Source organism: Hetaerina americana, unplaced genomic scaffold (assembly GCF_022747635.1).
Source record: "Hetaerina americana unplaced genomic scaffold, ioHetAmer1.1.p SCAF_1, whole genome shotgun sequence".
NCBI classification, from domain to species: Eukaryota; Metazoa; Arthropoda; class Insecta; order Odonata; family Calopterygidae; genus Hetaerina; species Hetaerina americana.
Window position 1 is genome coordinate 48,228,633 of NW_027286069.1, and position 21,238 is coordinate 48,249,870.

At 40.1% G+C, this 21,238-nt stretch overlaps 1 protein-coding gene across 1 annotated transcript in view; it reads right to left on the reverse strand.

The window, feature by feature from the left end:
• osa (trithorax group protein osa) overlaps window positions 1-21,238 on the reverse strand; it is a 224,733-nt gene that overhangs the window by 80,443 nt on the left and 123,052 nt on the right. Inside the window, exon 6 of the mRNA XM_071599114.1 lies at window positions 1,498-1,618. Coding sequence (XP_071455215.1) covers window positions 1,498-1,618 — 121 coding nt within the window. The remainder of the gene's footprint in view (window positions 1-1,497; window positions 1,619-21,238) is intronic.

Here is a 21,238-nt window from a genome sequence, read left to right on the forward strand (position 1 = left end):
ATAGTTAGTTCAATGCTGAAGTATGTTTACTGGGATGTAATAATAAATGAGAGTGTATTTGCAATACTTAACTTTGTAACCATTAAGATATATGTACTACTTGCAGGTGGATAAATTTACGCCAGAAATTGTGTACAATGCAAAAGACAATGAATAAAAAAAAGATAAACAGTTATGATTTTCCTCTCAACCAATGAAAATTCAAAACAAAATACATCAATTCTTTCAAATATTAAATTCCCTAACTAGCAAATGAGACTTGAGTTCAGCATTTTCATCAAATCCCCACAGAGTTTGTAGGCTTGGGTGAAAACTTGAGAATTATGGAGAGCTCATCAAATCCATGTAGTGGAAACCTCTAAGCAAAGAGAACGAAACTTGTTTATGGAAAAAAAATATTTTTATCCAGTCTCTCATTGGGAAAGAAAATTTCCTCCTAGGGTCATATTTTAAGGACAATAATTTGATTATTTTTTTCAATGCAACCCTATCAAGGAGCTAAAAGCTATTTTCAATTGTGTTATACCTTATATTTAATTTTTTTATTATTTATGGCTTCTTATATATAAAAGACAAACACATTTATCAGAGGAATTACACCATAATAAGGTCAAGGCATAATAATATTCAGGATTACAATAATAGAATTCCTTCATCTTAAAAGCTTTAAATTGGTACGAAACAACAACATATATGCTCTTGGCTAAAACATACTATAGCAGTGCCTGCAATTTAGATTCCTCGATATTTGAGTAGCTAAACAGTACCTTGGTAACTTGGTCAGTAAGCTCTACTCCAGGTTTAAGGTAATCTTTCAATTACAATTTTAGTATAAGTAGTTATTAGGAATGAGTGATCCATAGCTGACGTAATTTGCATCATCAGGGGTAGATACAATCTTGTTCTATGTCCAGGCAATGGGAGAAGGGCAGCATTTATCTACTCCACACAAAAGGTGTCAAAGGCTCACGAAAATTAAGCATAACATCCGATGGACTGCATATTCCAAATGAATTGTCCTCCACATGACACCAACGTAGGGAATGAAATACTGAAAAATTCCACCTCCACTAGAATTTGAACTAAGCTCCTTGGGGTTCTTAATATAGACCATCAGTACACTAGCTTGATCCCCAATAAATATTTTACTTGCAACAAAATCACTTTCATGGTTACAGTAAGAGATAAAATTCCTTTGAACACACATCATTAACTTGCAATTTAGATTATTTTAAGAGGAAAATCTGATGGCTTACACAACCATTTCTAATTAGCTAATGAAGTGCAGTAGAGTAACCAAGATGATTTTGAAGAAAGCCAGGTGAATCAAATTTCAGATTTCAGTTCACATGATCAGAGCTTTCTAAAATTTACAAATATAAAAACAGAGATAAAATTTTCCTCAGTGGCCAAATGAAACTGACACCACACTTGCCCCATCAGGGCCAGCCAATTACAGATTATAAGTTTCCCTTATTTGATATTCTGTCCACTTACCCACGGCTGGGGACATTGAGCGGGAGCCCGTTGATCCAGTGGGTGAGGGCGTAGGCCTCATCCCCTGAGAGTTGGGCGTCCCGGGCGCTGGCCCGCTTGAGCTGTCATTGCTGTTTTGGTCCTAAAAATAAGAAAGTAACCTCATTAATTTTCCATCAACTTTGGAGAAAAATGGACAAAAATTAAATTTACCCTTCATTTGACATTAATTAAAATAACTTCCACTGCAGTTCTAGCAATGGAAATGTAGAACTAATAGAACTCTTAGGCATACTTACAGGGGCATTAGGGTAAATAATTCAAGTGAGCAATGTTCCTTCTCAGATGTGTAGTACACATTGTGTACTCATATCAAAAGGCAACTTAACCATGGAAAAGTGTGCGGAAGGCATTTAATGACAAAAAAGTCCATTGAATGCAACATTAAGGCATTGGCAGACTCTTAAATGGTCACATAGAGAGAAATAAAATTGACCAAAGAATTCAACTAATAGGGGTCCATAAAGATTAGGCCTCCCATATTGGTTATTATTAATTCACCCGATCATACATCTTCAAAGCCATCTAATTGTTTACCCCAAGAACAGAGGGATTTAGCATTTTATCAATTTTCAAGAATTCAACATCCCTATTGGCAATGTAACATATTTTCTGCTAGTAATACTATTAAGTATTAAGTCCTTTTTCATCTTTCATTGCTCATGGAATGCATTTTGCATGAGCACTATATTATAACAAAAATTTCTAGGAGATAATAGTCATTAAAGCATTCATTTAATTTGTTCCTTGTATCCTCTTCTAAGAAATAATTATGCTTGCTTTAAAGAAACAGTAATTTATATAACTTTTGGATCCATAAATAACAGCAAAACCTTTGGGAAGTCATAAATATGATAAAATATAATTACAGAATTAAATGTTTATCAAGACAGTAACAGTTAAGCACAAAACCTTGATTTTGTTTTGAAGTGCAGCAATCAAAATGATCATTGATGCAGTCAACAGCAATGAATTAGTACACATAATTGATAGCTTTCATCTTATATCCAATGATAACCATTAATTTGGTTATATGAAGTATGTTGTGCATACAGTAATATGATATATCATATCAATACTACAGCTTACTGAACCTCATCCTTTGCTTTTTACACAATTTAAATGATCCACGTTTCTGTTTAATTTGATTTAATCGAGATACACTATTTTTCCTTTGCATGTAAAATGAAAAGCATATACTTACTTCCATAATGAAATAATGGCTGGCTCAAATGGAACATTGAATATTTTGGATATCAATTTAAAATTGATGACAATGATTTTTAATTTAAATGTTCCAACAATATTATATTTTTTCTTGAAAATAATCATATATTTTTCCAAGTTGCTAAATTCTCCAGTGTTTTCCACTTCAATTTTAGAGCAATATTAATAAATTAATTCACTCGACAAGGAATCAAAGGTTGACCCACACTATAAAATTTGCCTATGCTGAAAATTTTGCCTAGACTTGATTGGGCCTTGATAATTCTAACAAGCAATATCTTTCTGAAACTTATGAGACTTTATAGAAAATCCTCTCAATTAATTAATTTCCCCAAATTGTTCAAAAAACATCATAAAATCCGTCATGAGCCTTAAAAAACCATCACAGACATGAAAAATCTAATAAATATTCTTAAAATGAGATAATTTTACCACTTCAAATATTTAATCAGGTTATTTTCAATTCTAAATTATAGGCAAAGGAAATAGGCCAAAAAAATAAATTTTTCAAGAATAAAATGTGTAAAGATTGACACAAATGAGCACTAATTATTAGATAAAATCAATCAACTATTAATAGAAATCTGATTGCGATGAATGAATTCCAATTCATAGTATCTACGTTATATCTATTAATCTGACAAGGGAAATTACAGACTGATAAATTTGCATTAGAATAGACATTTTAATCTCAATCCAAATCATGAAAAATCATCATAGGTACACGTTGAATGGTGTGAATTAAAATAAAAAGTCCAATTAAATTGTACAAATCAAAATAAAAACTGTAAAATAATATTATTAAAGTTATTTACTTTTCAACAACACAAGTGAGAGGCCTGATGAAGCTGGAATTTGGTACACGCATTAGAATAATGAGGCTGTGAACCTCTGGTCTCTTTTTCATCCACATCTTTCATTCGAGAAGCATGGGAATTGCCATCAGTTTGACCAAGATAACTACCAAATTGCTTTTTGAAATGAGTAGCTAACTTTAGAGAAGCAAATCAGGAATAACGTTTCTTATAATAAACTCACATACAAACTATTAACCTGCATCTAAGAAATGGTTCACTATATACGACGGGCTAAATAAGTAATCACACTTGAATGATGGAATGATGTTCTGCTGTACCAAGTATTGCAAAACCAAAGATTCCTTTACTCCTAACTTGTTTAGATGAATACATTGAACAGGAAATTAAGGGAAACTTGTCATCAATTTTATATTTTAAAACAAAACATAGTAGGTATAAATGGATGAGTAACATGAAAGGTAATGTATTTTTGTAAAGTGAATCAATGTTTTTTACAAGGAAAGAATTTTGTCACAAAACCGAAAAGTTCTAATGAAAAGAAAAAAAAGCTAAGATAACAAATAGGGATTCTTGGTGCTTTCATTTTGAATGTGGGTATGCGAGTAAATTAAATCTTGAATTATGATAATTCATTTTTGATTGATCAATAAACTATGCATTACGTTTTCAGAAATTCCTATAAGCATAATAGGTTACAAGTATGCAGATGCATATTCACAATACCGTCAAAACCTTCAACATTATAATTTGAAGCAATCTTCACATTCCACATCCCATTATAACCTGGATAAGCCGAAAACTATTTTCTCAAGTTATTACAGCAGCTGTTCACAGACAACAAATGAAATAACAATAAGGTTTATGAAAAATATATTTTGGAAACAATTGTGTTAGCCCAACTACATCCACTAGATAGTAATGAACTTACTTCCTTTAGCAAATTAATTGGCCTCATACCAAGCAATCTTTAGAATCAGTTTGGTGAATAACTACCGAAAAATTTGATTCAGAATTAAAGAATTTTAAGAGTGAGGTGATGAAGACTTGGGAGGAACATCCACTGAAAGCAAAATAAATGGTTTATCTTCCCTAAAAGGAAAAATAAAAAAATCACTATTTAACCCTCCCCAATATTTCAACTCTGAAACTAATCAACTTAACACCAACCTTTTCCCTTTTAAGATGTTATTGGTTTATCAAACCCATCTTACACAGAACTTGTTTATTAATGTATTCTTCTTCTTCAATTTTAATAATTTATTAAAAAAAGATTCATAGATTATTATTTACACGCAATATCCATTATTTCTTATTGGCATACAAAAGCAATGCAATTCAGAGGATTCTGAAAGAAAAAAGACTGCATTAAGATGCTAGCAGAGTAGAATGTGGAATAAAAGGATGGTCCGCCAAACCTTACATCTTACGTATTTAGATACCATATTCAACAAGGAGAGAACGAGGACTTCACATTTTTTTTCAATACTCAACATTTTTCCTTGAAGACTATCAAGCAAGCACAATGGAATGATACGATGAAAAATAACGGAGGGTTTGAACATAAACCGAAAATAATGTTTCAGAGCCTATTTTTCATAACCCACTCACCATTTCCAAAATGTACATTCTTATTTTAGTAAAACTTTCACCTTTAGACAAACGTCTAATGACATTCCTACAAAAAATGACATCTCAAGTTAGCCTTAAGCTCATAACGGCCCCCTTATCAAGCTCTTTATTTTTCCTTTCTCCAGGGATACATTTTTTGGAAGCGTTTCACACACAAAATCATCTTCCCTTAAGCTTGACAGACCCTTAAAAGAACAATGGAAGCAAGACCACTCGCTAACACTTGCGTGAGAGGCTTCAGGACATGTGCAAACCGCGGACAGAGGTTTGTTTGTTTACCTGAAGAGCGGACCCAAAGGTTTCATTGATCATGGATCATGAATAGGTAAGGAAACATGGAATTATATAATCGAGAAGTTCTGTTCGTAAAACCCGTCACCGCGGTAATTTATCGCAGTGAATGAGGTAATTCTTGCAGTGAAATTATGGGTTAGAGAGGTCCACGCCGTATGGCGCTTTCCTTCAAACCCGCTCCCCTCAAAATACTCCCATTTCCACTCGATTTAATCTGTAAGGAAACTAATAACACGTATTAATAATCAGCTCCATTTCACACAATTAAAATGGAATGAAGACATTACGGGTACCCGTCTTGTTGGAAGGGTTACAAGAAGCCACAACAAAATCACACGTGCCTTCAACAATAGCGGCAAACGGTGAGCGTACCTCAGGCGATGAGATAGCTTAAGGGAGAGAGGGGGGGAACCTTCCGGACTTTTTTTTCGGAGCGCCGGGGTGTCTTGACCTTGTCAAATAATGGACGCAATGCAACGACTAAATAGACATAGAAGAAAGGAATGAAAACAGGTAGGCAGCGGTCGGAAGCCGGGGATCGCCACCTTCGGGAGATGGGGGAGAGCGAGGAGGTGGAGAGTGGGGACGAGGAGGAAAGGGGGATGGGTGAGATAAACAAAGGGCGGGAGGTGGGGTACGGTCGCCTTGGCTGCGAGCCACAAAGAGAGTGGGAATGGGGAAGGACAGCTAGGGGGGGGGGGGTTAGGAGGACAGAGCACCCCCCACCCCCCAGGCCACCACCCGCATCGCAAAACTCTCGTACTCTCCCGAGTGAGAGTGAGAGAGATAGCCGGCCGCCAGACGTCGACCTGCCTCATGTTATGTTAATCACGGAAGGAGGATTGCTCTTTATAAAATGTTCACATCCTCCCGAATGTCACTTACGGGGAGGAAGCCGATCGATTTATTCTAGACGACGGCCGTTAAGGCGGCTAATAAACCCTTCGCCAGAGAAAATTATATTCCTCACGAGGTGGCGCTGGGCGTCAACCGCCTTGCCTGAAGTGCTACTCTAAACTATTAAAGCACACAATAAATTTGAGTTTACGATTTTTTTTCATTGCCTGGGTCCATGAGACAACTCATCGCGGAAGCGATCTCTTGGTTTTGTCAAAGAGCTCATCATTCTTTTATGCACCATTCCTCGGCATAACATTTTTTTAATACCCAGGGCCCCCGCAGTTATGGATTATTTACAAATTTTCATGAGCTATCCAAGTCCGACAGGGCAAAAAATTTCATTAACTTTTTAAAAATTGGAGTCACAGCTTTCCTGGACAGGAATCCTAACATGGCGATACAATAAGTAGGAGAGTAGGAATCCCTTGAAAGGATGGTCATGCAGCAGAAGTACGTCGCACCATTAGTATCACGCGACAGTTTCAAATTATTACACCAGCTAGCATTTTGAAATCATCTCATTAGATTTTTATTTAAATGGAACCACATATTTTAGGTATCCTTTCTCTATGCGGAAGACTTTCCATGAAACTCTAATTTTAGTTAGACACATTTTTTCATACATGAAGATTAACTATACAGTTCCCATAGTGCATGAGTGTCTTTCAATTGAGAATTACGACAGAGGACAAACTTATTATAATTAACAAAATATGATCTCACAATTGGACGGATGACAAATATGGCTGTGCAATTAGAGAAATATGGCCTTATTCAATTTTAAAGCACTTGTTGGAGGGGATATTACACACAAGAATAGAGTATTTTATGCGCATCCTTTTTTCTAATTGCATGCACACTCTCTCAATCGACACCATTTCAAATTCCAATATTTTTCAAGGGTATGAATTAAAATACTGTAATTGCCCGTCAATTGGCATATAAACTTTATTAGTAATTAGCGAAAGGTAATTTTTGCGAACTTCGGCCAAAAAAACAACTATTTTGTGGCGATAAAAGGTTTAAGAAGAAATTCGCATTAATACGGAGCGGAAAATGTCTCGTAGATCCAAAACTACACCCGAGCGGTGTTCGTAAGGGCTACTATTTCCCGAGAATCAACTAAGTCGGAACGAGTACTTTTCCTGAAATTATAATATCATAGCCGTATGACGTCTTTCAAGACCCGATACTAGGAATGGAGAATTTGAATTCAGAGATAATATAAAATGTTTTGTATAAGATTATAGAAATACCAAAAAAATATAAATACCAAAATAACACCTTAGTTCTTGTTGATCTTACGAATGTTTAAATTCTACACTCTTTTCCTTCATTTCAAGATACGCCTTCCAAAAACATCGATAAGCATTTTGTGTATTTTTCCGCCACTCCTTGCTTCAGAGCGAGTTAGCTTGTTGATAGAATGTAGAAATTTATGAGACTGATAACGTTACAATACTAGTGGAAGAATGAAACTACCGATTGTTGAACGTAGGAGACTTGAAATATTGGAGAAAAAACACTATCTTTCTTATGAGAATAAAGCGATCGTTTTACGTCACACCTGAAACGAATTAAACCTTCGAAGTCGAGACTTCGACGTCGAGGTAAACACAATAAGCAGGACTAGGATATCCACTAAAATAAACCACGTGTATTCAGTGGGTTCCGGAGGGAAATACGGCGAGACCATACAACCGCTGCTTCACTCTACTGTCCCGGGATCGTATCCCGCGTCATACATGTATCGTTGTCGTCAGTAATGCAACGAAAATGTTTTCTTTTCGCGTTAATAGTGTGACGTCTCCTCTGAGATAGAAGCAACCAGAACTCAAAAAATTTGACTAAATTGTGCGCACCGCGGTTCCAAGCGCAACTTCCTGGCTTTAGGATAATTTTCTTTCGCCTTAAATGAATTCTATCAATTTGAGAAATTCGGGAGCATTTTTGCCGGATTATAATCACTTAACAGTCGCCAAGCCATCTTTTGGGAATGTCATGGTACGGCAACCAGCCGACGTCGGTGCTCAACAGTCGCACGTGAATACCCGAGAGATTTCGTAATCTAACTTGCTAAAATTGGTTGGTGCACGGTATGCCATTTGGGGGAAAAGTTTTTCATTTCCAAGGTTACTTTATTTCAACAAAAAACAACGCTGGACAAGGTAAAGTAAGAACAAATATCCATAGGACACACTTGATGAAACGACAGGATAAAAGATGTCCTACGTAAATTGCTACGGATTGTTAATCTTTACATGAAAACGTAGCCGTTTATTGTAATACAGAAGGGCAAGTTTCGAGCTAACGTCCATTTGGGCAATGAAATCTTTTTGTAACATTTGAATCGAGTGGCAATATGGCAACAAACCATTTACTGAACTGCTGTTTAGTGGTGGTTTGATATTGTCGTTAATTAAAAATACAACGGAACTATGTTTGTCTTTGAAACGACAAACATTTTTTCCTAAATGTTGTTTCGTATTAGATGCATTCGTCAGCAAAAATACCTTCTTCATTGATAATTTAAATGCTAGTGAAACGCGGGCATATGTAAAAAGAAAATGGATTTTAACTCCACATCATCCCGAAGCTAACGGAGTACTCCAACCAAAATTGCAATCGTTATTTCGCATAGCTAATTAAAATGAACAAAAATTACACTTAAGTTTCAATAAAAGTGGAATTTAAAAAATATGAAACAGCAAACACTGCAGGACGCACTCCACACATTTTCTTGCATTTGGGGATGGGGCTATCTCAGTATACAAATGCAGAGTACGCGAACAACGGACCAATGCTTGGAATAGACATAATTTTAAGTCATATTTATTTCGAAGCCATTAATTCTTCATTTAATATCTACAATAATGCAGTATCAAGTTGTTTTTTTAGAAAGTATAAAATCGTGATGATTCATGACAGGCTTCTAGGGATGGTATAAATGCTACATTTCTCCAATAATATGCCATCCTCTAGGTAGCCCCGTGGATAGGGCGCTGGGCTACAGACCGGAGGGCCCGCGTTCGAGTTTGGGTGACACCCCTGGACACCCTCAGTTTCACCAAAGTTTAGTTACTTGTGAGGTATTATATCTTGTAAAGGAACTCCCCCCCCCATTCCCTGACGCGTGAACTTAACACGTCGTTGGGCTAAGTACTAGGTGAGCTCTACCCTCGGCCATTAAACCAACCTCCGGGTTGATAACTATGGTTTATCCCCGGTCGAATACGAAAAGGCTTCCGAATTGCGTACTTTAAGCCTGCAGAATAAAAGTTAAAACTTGTGTCGTTTTCCAGGAACAGGTTAAGATACCACCCCGTAATTAGGGGCTTCGGCAATCCTCCCATAAAAAGAGGAGTAGTAGGACAAACTGGGAAAACGTATCTTTATTAACTACCATCAACGCAACAAGTTTTAGAGGCAAGGAGAGTTTTCCATCGTTGAGCATAGTGGTAATCCCCTTATTATTTCCAAGAAATACAAATACGCGAAAATTATGAATAGATTTATGACGTGAAAATATGATATAACTACGGAACAAAAAACAGTTGCGGTTAGTATCAGCATAGCAGCTCACAAAAGTCATCACAGACGAAAAACAAGGGATTTACTCTCCATCTACTATAACTACATTTTGATACTAACTATTAATGCATTTTCGCATAACATAGACGCACTCCACCAAACATGCACATGGAGCAAATTAATAACACATAGCTTTAACTTTTCAGAATCCAAAGAGAGAATAATTACTTTATTTAATGATGCTACTCGCATAAGTTATAAAAATAAAGAAAGAACGTGAAATCATTGAGTCACGCAACATCATATTTCTTACGCGTGATACACAATGATATTAGAGAACGGATTCGACGGGTAATAAATCATCTCATTCCGGACATTTTTTTTCGAAGGAGGTTCAATTATGAGTGCACTAATGTGTAACCTAAGTTCACTCACTAATAACTGTTGGATAAAAAGAAGTATAACACACATTTATGCGTACCTCGTATTCAGATATGTTCAGTTTTTAAGCACTCAAGGGTTTAGTTTTATTCTGAGAGACGTGCTCTAAACCTTATTTAGGAGTAGTTCCGTGGCGTCGATTTTTAAACTAATCGATTTCGAATATTTTTCCCCACATATGATTGTCATACTAGCCAAGGCGAGTAGGTGTTGTTATGTTAACAACTATTACAACTTATACTTGCGCATCAGATAACGTTTTTTGAGGGAACGAAATTCATTTCTGCACCATTAATCGATTATTATTCTGGGTGATAGTCCTCAACTGCCATGCGTGGATGCATAAATTCATGGATTTTTAAAGTCAATATACACGAAAACTAAGGGAAAATGCCGTTTTAACGTTAAACGTCTTTCAATAGAGTGACTCCCAACTAAGAAAACTTTATCAAAATGACATATGTACTTGAAATCTGGATACAGCCTCTTTAACAAATTCTCAGGGAGGCATCAAGTAAAGATTCAACTATAAGAACACGAAGAGTCTGAACAAAGAGACCGCGAAGACAGGCACAGTTTATACTTAAACTTTGGTAGACCTATTGGGCTTCTGGCGGGTGGAAACACAGCTTGAGTAAGAGGTGATTAAAAGAAATGGTTTCATTGGTAGTTATCATGACTGAGAAAGGTGTATGCTATCGGCCAAACAAAAGCTACCACTAAGCACCGCAGATGTTGAATTATGTAATTTATCAACGACTTTCTTCCATTCCCTTATTACGCACTTCATTTTCACTTTAGTATAACCCCTACAATGCTTCGATTGATAATTATGACGTTTTATCGTTCCTGCTACTTAGCGAGCGGTCTGAGTGTGTCTGGACGGGTGTGCTTCTACCAACATAAAAATGATTATCAAGGCAATTAAGTAAAAGGATACGCATCGGTTTGGATGAATATATTTTAATCCCACGACACAAAAGCAAATAAGTAATAACCATTGATCCGGCGATTTTGTATGAAAATGCACATACTATTAGGTTCCTTAAGTGAACAAAACCAATTTAAACTATTGGCCATTAATGGCAAATATAAGTAACCACACAACCCACAAAACTCGTTACCTGAAAATAAGTCCCATCCAAAGAGAAATCGAATGATACCCGCCCGCGCTATAGGACCAAGATAACACTGTTAAGCACCAAGTTGGCGCCAAAACTGCGAAGCGATTCGGCAAAACGAGATTATCAGCCTTCACGTCAACATCAATGATTTTTTTAATACTTGAGATCATCAACAATTGCCGAACAAAAAATAATCTATCATTACTTCGGATAATATTCATAATTTGATGCCGTCCACTGAAATGATAGCGAATGCAAATTTCCATGTATAAACAAAATTAAGACACTCAGACGACCAGACATATCTACCTCGCTGAAGATCATATTCCATGTTTCCTTCATTCATCAAAGTGGAGTTTGCACTTGGGGCTAGTACACAATCGATTCAACTTTCGTTTTCAATATGGCAAAGGAAACCAAGCACGAGGGTGTGAATTACAGTGGAACGACCTTAACACTTCGTCTAGGAGTTGCGAGGTTTTACCGGTGAGGCGATAAATGAAACCCAGTGGTCTTCCGCGCGTTTTAACATAAATTAAAACATCTTCATTTGAAACCAAATTGAGTACTGATTTTCGAGAGGACTACATTTTTGCCAAGAATTGGCCGAATCAGGCACCCGCTAACAATTCCGACGGGCATGCCAGTATGCCACTCTTTCTGAGTAGAAATGAGCATCACTGCACTACTCAGCATATGAAACAGTTAATTGTACACGTAAAAATAAAACAAGGGCCAAGACATGTTTCACGTACATTAAAGGTGGAGAGGACTAGTATTTTTTGATAAATATGTTCGATACACTTTCAGATATCCGGATGAAATAAATGGGGAATACATTGGAAGGTAAACAGCGGCTCTAAATATTTTAACAGTAAATTCCTACGGAAATTCAAATTAACGTTTACACGCGAATCACCGAAATGAACTTCCTTAATTCACATGAACGAACGTCATCATGCTTACATGAAATTCCTAGAAATGCTGCATTATATAACATTTCCCTTTGGATAGATTATACATGCAACCCCCGCGAGAACATCTGCGCAGGTTATTCCTCTCCGAGGCAATGCCAGAATTTGCAAATCGCCTCCAATTTTAATTCACTGCTAAGACTAAAACATATTCTGACCACGATGAGCCTACATTTCTGCCAGCAAAGCTATCATGTTCCGGTATGTTAAGTTCAATCGCACGTAGCACGAGCATTACTTGCATTCGATGCGAAGTTGAGTCTACTGATTTGGTAATTCCAACACGTTTACGCTACCCACTTGTTTTATGAGCAACATCAATCTCGGCGATAATAACACGAAAGAAAAGTTACGCTACCATTGGTTTTTCATTTCTACAAGACTATTATCGCCAAAATCTGATAATTACATTCAATACGCGACATTACTTAGAAATCCTCGCGCGATAACAACAATCGGTGACATGAATGCCTTACTTCGTACATCAAAGCATTTATTGCATGACGTTTCATCAATTCGCGGCGCAGAGTTGTTAACAGGTCGGGAAATTTCCCAATCCGAGAAAAACGAGCTATGGCGTTCTATTCGACGCACGCCCGTATCCCATGCGCAACGGAGATAACATTAATAATCTGTGGTGGGCAATTGTTCCCTAGGGAGACCACGATCCACCACACGGATGATTTACCCCGGCCGAATCCAGGCGCCCAAATGTGCATGAGGAGAGCAGACGACCGGTTCCACGGGAAAGAGGGGGTGGGGGTGGTGAGAACTCGGCTTCGGCCACCAAATATATAGCGCTTCTCAAGTTTGCGGCAGCGCCACTAGCGGAGGGAATTCAAGAGCCGAGCCAACCTTATCGCGAAGTAAATACCTCCAAACTGGAGGGAGTTCCGAAATCACGGCTAGTACGCGAAATAATGAGCAAATTTCCTCCTTCACCTCCAGCCAACGGTGTACGGCCAAAGGAAATGCTATTAACTACGGTTAACTCCATTTAATTTACTTCTGGGATACACAGCAGGAAACACTCATGATTCCATCGAGAATATCAGAGGTCGAGTTACGTGGCGAAACACATTTCCTTGTTATACGCTGGAATGGAAAAGTATCACCTAAAATCAACTGAACCATATATTAATGGTTTAATACATCATTTGAAGACGTCAACGGCTATCGCAATAGCCAAAAAACTTTACATTTCGATCGAAAAAAAGCAGAGTTAAAAAGGTTTAAAAAATAGTACAGAAATGAGACCCGAGGGTGTAATAATATAATTTCAAAATTTCCATAAAAATTGTTTAACGCATCTTTACAAAAATCGTTGGTAAAAAAATACTACGAATTATCACCATGGGAAAGGCATGGCTCAAAGTTAACTTCAACGATTATCGATTCACCCCTCAAAATGTAAAATTTATTGGAGGGATAGAAATATGTAGGGAGCACCAACCTCCTTTGGGAATTCCTCCTTTCGACGCGCAGCAAACAAACACTACCGTACACAGTGAAATCCAGAACATATGCACACCAAGAACTTCACCCACAAACAAGCACATTAATCCAACAAAAATTGTACACACGCCAGGCGGCACGCGGCAACTATTCACGCGGTAGTTCTCCCTCCTGACGCAGCTTCAATCGCGGCGCCAGCGTCGACAAACCTTCGCTACCTCGCTCTCTCGGCGAAGAACAGAATCCCACAAAACCACCACCACTCCACTCATGGGCGTTTTTTTGCACTTCCTCGTATCTTGATTACTTCCCCCGTTTACTCCTCCAATTTCGTTTCGCTGCTGTTAACCCGACGACGTTGCCGCGTCTTCGTGCCTCGACCAGAACGACGCCAGTCCTCCGGGTCCGTCCTCCGTCTGCACTTTCTCATCGTTGCTTTCCTCTTATTATCATCTTCGGAATATATCGACCCACGTAGGGCGGTCAATGAGCGGTGCCGTAAAATGTGAAACTATGTTAAATCCGTCGACTGCTGGCTGGAGAAGCCACACGGACAGGCCTTGCGAGAGGCGGGCGGTCGAGGAAATGCGGCCGCAGCAGTCGAGTCGCACGGGCCGCGGAGCGAGGGAAGAAGGAGGAGGAGGAGAAGAGGGGATCGAGCCTCTAGTTTCCAGGCAGGCGAACGCGCCGCTAGGAAAGCACACAGCCAGCCTGCCTGGGCTGTTTTTCACTGGAGGAAAACCCATGGGGTGCGCCCCTCCGTCGCAGAAGCAGCTTTCCTGCCTGCCCGCCTGCTTGCTCGCTCGCTTGCTTTACTCCCTCCTCCCTTCCCTCTTCCCGCCCTCCCTCCGCCCATCCAAGCTTTCCCGCACTCCACTAACCCCCTCCTCTCGCTCCGAGAGTCCCGCTCGCTCGCCTCGTTCGCTCTCCCTCTTTTCTCAGCGCCGCTCCGCTCCCTCTTTCTCTCTCTCTCCCTCACTCGCTCCCCGCCATACCAGTCCCCCTCATGGCCGGCAGAGCTGCAAGCGGCGGCGGCAGCAGCAGCGGTGGAATCAGGCCTACCAACCCAACCAACCCAAGTTCGTCTCCCTTTCCCTTCTTTCTCTCTCTCCCTCCCAGGCGCGCATAGTCGCTCAGCGCCACACCACTAAAACAGTTCTAGCCGCTCAATACGTTTTCGCGGGTTACGCGACAACTAGTTACGTTCTCCACCCCATCCTTCTCCCTCCCACATCCCCCCACAACCTCGTTAACCGTCGAAAAAAAACTCCAGAGAGGAACGGGGCCGAATCGCTCGCTCCGAACGACGCGCATGTACCCCGTCCGAACGGAGTCGAAGCGGGAGAGGAATGCGGAGCGATTCCCCGAATGGGAAGCACAGAATGAAAAAAAATAATTCCGTCATCCACGCTTTGCGTGCCCGTGGTAAACAATAGCGGCCCGCTTCGTTCAAAGCCGATTCTCCACGGAAACCAGGAGTAGCCAGCCGAGTATCCGGGCCGCTCTGCTCTCCAGCCAGCCCTGGTGCCCCCCCCCCGCCCTCTACAACCCCCCCAATACACGGGCCTCGCTCACCCGCTCCCATCGACGGCGGAATGCGGAGACGAGAGAGAGAGAGAGCGCGACACGGCAAAGTCCAACTTTCACGTAATCGTCAATAATAGTCCCTGAATTATTGACCAGTGGCGGGGGAAGTGGGTTTGAGAGGCTGGTAGAGGGAGTTCGGGGCTGTGAAGAAGGTGCTTGCCCTGCTTCCATACACGAAATTTTGACACCTATGACACGCGTACGGTCGGCGCGCGTCGCATTTCGGGCGCATCGGGAAGGACTGAACAACGCCGTTCGCCTCTTGCGCGCTTGCCTTTCGCATATATAGGAGGCTAGCGCTACCCCCCGACGGCCGTCCCCCCCTCGACTCTCCCTCTATCTACCTCGTAACGCGGCAAGAACGTGCGCGCCCGCCCCTCCACACATCCGTTTCCATCCGTCCCATCGTTCCTCGTTCCATTTCATATACCAAGAGAGCAAGGGAAGCAAGGAAAAGGAACGGCGCAAATATCAGGGGGGCTCGTGAGTAAGACCTGTTCACGGCTCGCAGCCGACCTTGCAGCGGCGAGCTTTCTCGCTCCCCGTTCCTTTGAAAATTGCGATAAAGGCCAGATGTGTGGACTTGGTGAAATAGTTACAACTCGTTTCGGGCACTGGTCTACTTATCGAAGGGATTGGAAATTTGGCGGGATCATCACACTGTATACCGAAGCTAGGATGAGAGGAAATTAAGCCTGACCATAGAAAACATTTGCGAGGAAAACTGGCACAAAGCCAACTGATACTGAAGCAGCCGCTTAGACATGTGTTGCCATTTGTAGACTAAGTTGCAGAGAAAACATCTCTAGCGGGAAGAAGTAACTAGGAGTTCATTTTTTTAATTTTTTATTCGTAATATCACACTTATTACAGTTTTCACCAACTTTGTCGATGATGTGTCGAATTCGTTGTTTTAAAGATCCTACCCGTTCCAAAGTGTACTGTCCAACTTTTGTGTTAAACGTAATTAAATAATTTAGTTTATTCGAAACCTCTAACTTCATACCGATTCCATAATTCAAAAGAAATCCAAAACCAACTCGGTTTATTTTGATGAAAATGTATTAGGTTCTTTCCAAGAATGATTGCCGGTAAAACGCTGGGTTTTGCATAACTGTGCGTTATATAAGGAATCGATAATGGAACGATTACTCTCTTACTATCTTTAATTTCACTCAAGGAAATCTCGAGATGTACGTTCAAAATGAAACTATAAATACCAAAATAAATTAGAACATCAAGTTCCTAACTGGCACACTACACAGGCTCATTAGCTAAAGGACATTCAACAAATCTTTCTGACCGAAAGAGGTATCGTATGAACACTTGTTTAACATGAAAAACTGCCTAAGCAGCATACATTTCTACCTATGGCACCTAGTATTCAACATAAGTTTTGCACTTAGGTTTGCGGCTAAGGGAATGGCATGAATACAATAGAGAATATTCTATCGCGGGGCACCACTTGAAGATAGTAACTTCGCTGCAGAATGTTAGGGCTGATCTGCAAACGCTCCATTTAAACCCGGCCCATATGGCTGGAGAGGTTATACGTCGAGCCACATCTGTGCTGGTCGGGCACACACCACTTTGTACTTCAGCGCATATATAGGTCTTTTAAACACGTTATGGATGAAATAGAGCCTCGCCCAAAAGCAACATGAAGGCTTTCTTCCTTTACATGTAATTCGTGAAATTTAGCAAGGATACTTGCACTTCCAAGGCAGTGTAAAGCGATCCTGATCAAGGAGGTTCATCATGACCTACAATATTCCAGGGTGAAGGAATTAGTAACACAACTTTCATTTCCTATCACATTTTTCATCACAATGAATACGCTAAATTAATAGGATAGAACTCATCAATGACATTGACAAAGTCCTCCGATGTTTACGAGAACTACTGTCATAATACGACAAGTCTTATGGAATAATTAGGCTTCAGAGCTTTCCGTCGACTAGTAATAACATCGCCAAGCTACAATAAGTCATTTCCGTCAGCTGGCTTTTCATTCTTGTCATAAGCAAAACGGTGTGCCTTAGATGCAATTCTTTCACAGTTTAACGAACCCTATTCCTCACACCCGCAACACCCCCACCCATTCTCATCCCGCGTATCTACCAACCAGACTTTCTGGGCAATCGCACAACTTCCTATTTCAACATATATTTAGGAAAAACCTGGTTTCACATGGGCACTGGTACTCCACGTAAATAAGGTTTTGTTTGCAGCCAATAACATTACTTGAACGTAATATTCGAAAAAACTTGCACCCATTCAATTTCACCAAGGGTTTACATAGTAAAAATGGTTCAACGACCAATGATAAGCACTAACGTGATGGACACGATTCATATATGCTCACCTATTTTCCCAGACTGACATTACGCATGACTGATAAAGAGCTTTCCCAGTTAAATCTGCGTGGAATTTACGTTTTCGAGTATGTCACATTATGGTAAAATTTATGTTACTGGATTAGAGTTCAGCAATCAAAAACATCTGAATTATGTAGAACACGGAATTAACTTATTAGGAATTACATCATAAGGGCGACCACTGATCAACTATTTCAGGGTAATGTGGAAAGAGAACTACAAACTATGTCAATCATTCCACATTTGAGATATAAACTTAAGTTCCTGAATAGTAACATTAAGAATAACCGAGTTTTGCAGATGAGGAAAAGTGAAATCATTTGCGTAGTCAAGGACAAAATTTCGCAAGGAAGTAAGTAGTTACATCAATCGCTATACTTGCGCGATAGCATATAACTTCGTCACTACGCATTACCAGTTTCAATAGAATCCACGAATTTTGCTTCAACGAAGGGAAGCAATAATGCATAGAATCATTTGACTGCAATTCCATCATTGTCGGTCTTTGTGCGTAAAAGAAAATACGACATTGGCATATCTCCATCCTATCGACCATCACTGAAAAGTTCTCTGCTCTGTACATTAAAGAGAGAAATGGAGAATTCCGTATCTCGATGTTTTGCGTATAAATTAATGCTCATAAGTTATTTCTTATATAACATATTCCTCCCACCCGTTACTATTTATACAAATATTCAACAAACGATTTTGTCCGGAACATGTCTATGGAAAAAGTTAAATTCATTTCTAACCAAAGCAAAAAATTACTAAAAATCATCACATCATGAGATACCCAACATTTTCGGTCAAACTGCTTTTCCATTAAGAACGTACAATTTAAGAAGTCTTTCCCCGAGTTCAATATGCAGAAAATTTTCCGTAGTCTGCGGTTGACAATGAGAAAATCAAGCGAGCGCGCATTTTAAATAAATTAAATTTAAGAAAAACAACCGTTTAAGTACATTCAAAATCCCGAAATAACTGTTTTTTTTGATGGACCATTAATTTTAATTCCGATAACTATTCACACAAATCATTTTATGTACGCACACTGCATCGAATATTTTAGTAAATACAAAGGTAGCGGCTACTCATCACATTTACTTACCATTTTGAATTTTTTATAATAATTAATGCTGAACGGATAGATTATATCACAATATTATTTTTTATATAAATTCGAATATCAGACATGTTCGGGAAATACGAAGATTATCTATCATTGAACATTCTGTATTAGTAGACTTTTAACAAAACCCATTTTGGAGGAGAAAATGAACATGTTTTTATTTTTGCACATCACTAAAATCACATTTTTGACTGATTGAACACCTAATTCCCATTTACTAAGCTATTCGTTCAAAATCTTCGTGCTATTCCAAGAAAACATTGCAGAATACAGTTACCGATCAGTGAGCTATTTACTCTGGCTCATAATTCCCTGAAGCAAGGTTTGGTAAAGAGTATATCTGCATAGTGCGCTGCAAGTAAACGCTAGGGTGTGTGGCATGAGGTGATTGCACACCATCATCAAGGTTGTGTTGCTAGTTGAGTGGCCAATAAATATGGAAAATAATTCAAGGATGATGGATAAATGGTCACCCATGTTTAAGGTACAACAGGATATATTCATAGAGCATGAAACACCAAAGTAAAAAGTGATATACCGAAAACAAAAGGTTTCCGCCGTTAATTCTATCGGGAGCTCTTGCCCTTAACATACGCCTTCGTGTAAATTGGAAAATTACCTCAAGTAGATATACATGTAAACTGGCTTTGAAATCTGAATAGTATTTAAAATTTAATGTAGTAGAGCCTATAAATATATCTATGCAGGATCTTTGGCGCAACCAACGCATTGATTCCTCTCCCAATAATCCACAATTTTCTCCGACATCACTTTCTGTGTAGCTACAGTGAAAGAAAATAATAAAGAAATTTATGTCAGTATAAAGAAGTTTTCATGATAATTCCGGATAGCAATAGTCAGCAGAGTCTGCATACGTAAATATGTCCATTGACCAACACATGTATACCCCAAGTTTTGCTTGGAAAACAAACCTATGCACACACCGATGAGACCACACTTCAGAGCATGTCAAAAAACATAACTAGCCGTTCAAAACAAGGAAAGAACGACAAACTGCGCACCCATCCCTCCGAGAAGAAGAACAGTGATCAGCTCTGCTGAGTTGCACCTTTAGATATAATCCCAAGCGTGATCCCGCGCTTTCATCGAAAACCGCCACAACAAACGACCGCCTCCATTCCTCCGAACCACGAATTAGATATCCCAGGGGTCAATCCTCGCGAATGACAGGGCTTGAAAAAAAAAGAAGGCAAATACTTCTTTTCAACATCGACGATCAACCGCGATTCGGTTAAATCGTTGACGGCCTCCCGTCTGAAACGGGGGAAGGGACCGATGATTAGTTAGCCTACGGCGCCCGATCAAAATCGAACGTGCGAGATATGTTGAGAGACTTAATTGGGAGGTGGCTGAGGTAGTGGAGGAGGGAGAAGAGGACGGAGAGGGGGGGAAGGGAGGTAGAAATTGTAAGAGGGGTCGGTGGGGTGTTGGGTGAGGGACTGGGGGGAGGGGGAAAGGGAGTACGGGAGGCGGATTCCGGGATGTTGTTGGTGCGATGAATGGGGAAGTGTGTGGAGGTTGGGAGGGTGTGGGTCGGAGGGAAGGGGGGAGTAGTGGGGGAAGACGACTTGAGGCAGGTTGGCGCCGAGGTCGTAAAACGGAGTGGGGGGAAGAAGGGGGAGGAGGGACGTGGGGGGTTTGGGACGTGGGGGTGAGGTGTTTATTTTCCCGAGAGAGAGGGCTGCGGATCGTAGAAGGACCTCGGTTTCTGCCGAGTGAGGGAAAGTCGGCAAAAGGGTTGGTTGATGGGAAGGACGACCCCGGGAGAGGAAAAGGGATTCATGCACACGGCCGCGCCCGGGCACCTCTTCTTGGCGGACGGGCCCCCCGAGTTCACCGCGCCTCGGTCAGCGTCATGCGTGCGGAGGGAAATGCCGAACCGACCGGGAGGGACGTGCGTGCACGCGCCCACGCGGCTGATGTCACGGATTTATTTCCTGCATCGAAGAAGGCACACCCCGCCGGAGAGGTCGAAGCGGGTGCGCTTGCCGTGACAACGGGGATGCGATGGCTGAGTTTCACCGCGAACATAATTTCCTACGGGCACCATTTTTTTCCATTAAATATTCGAATAACTTAGTGCAGTCTGCAAAAATTCTGTATTCGTCCACGCATCGTTGCTGCTGTGTAATTTTTCAAGTGCATCACACTTTCTTCCCAAAGGATGGAGTTCAAGTTAAACGAGTGTAAAATC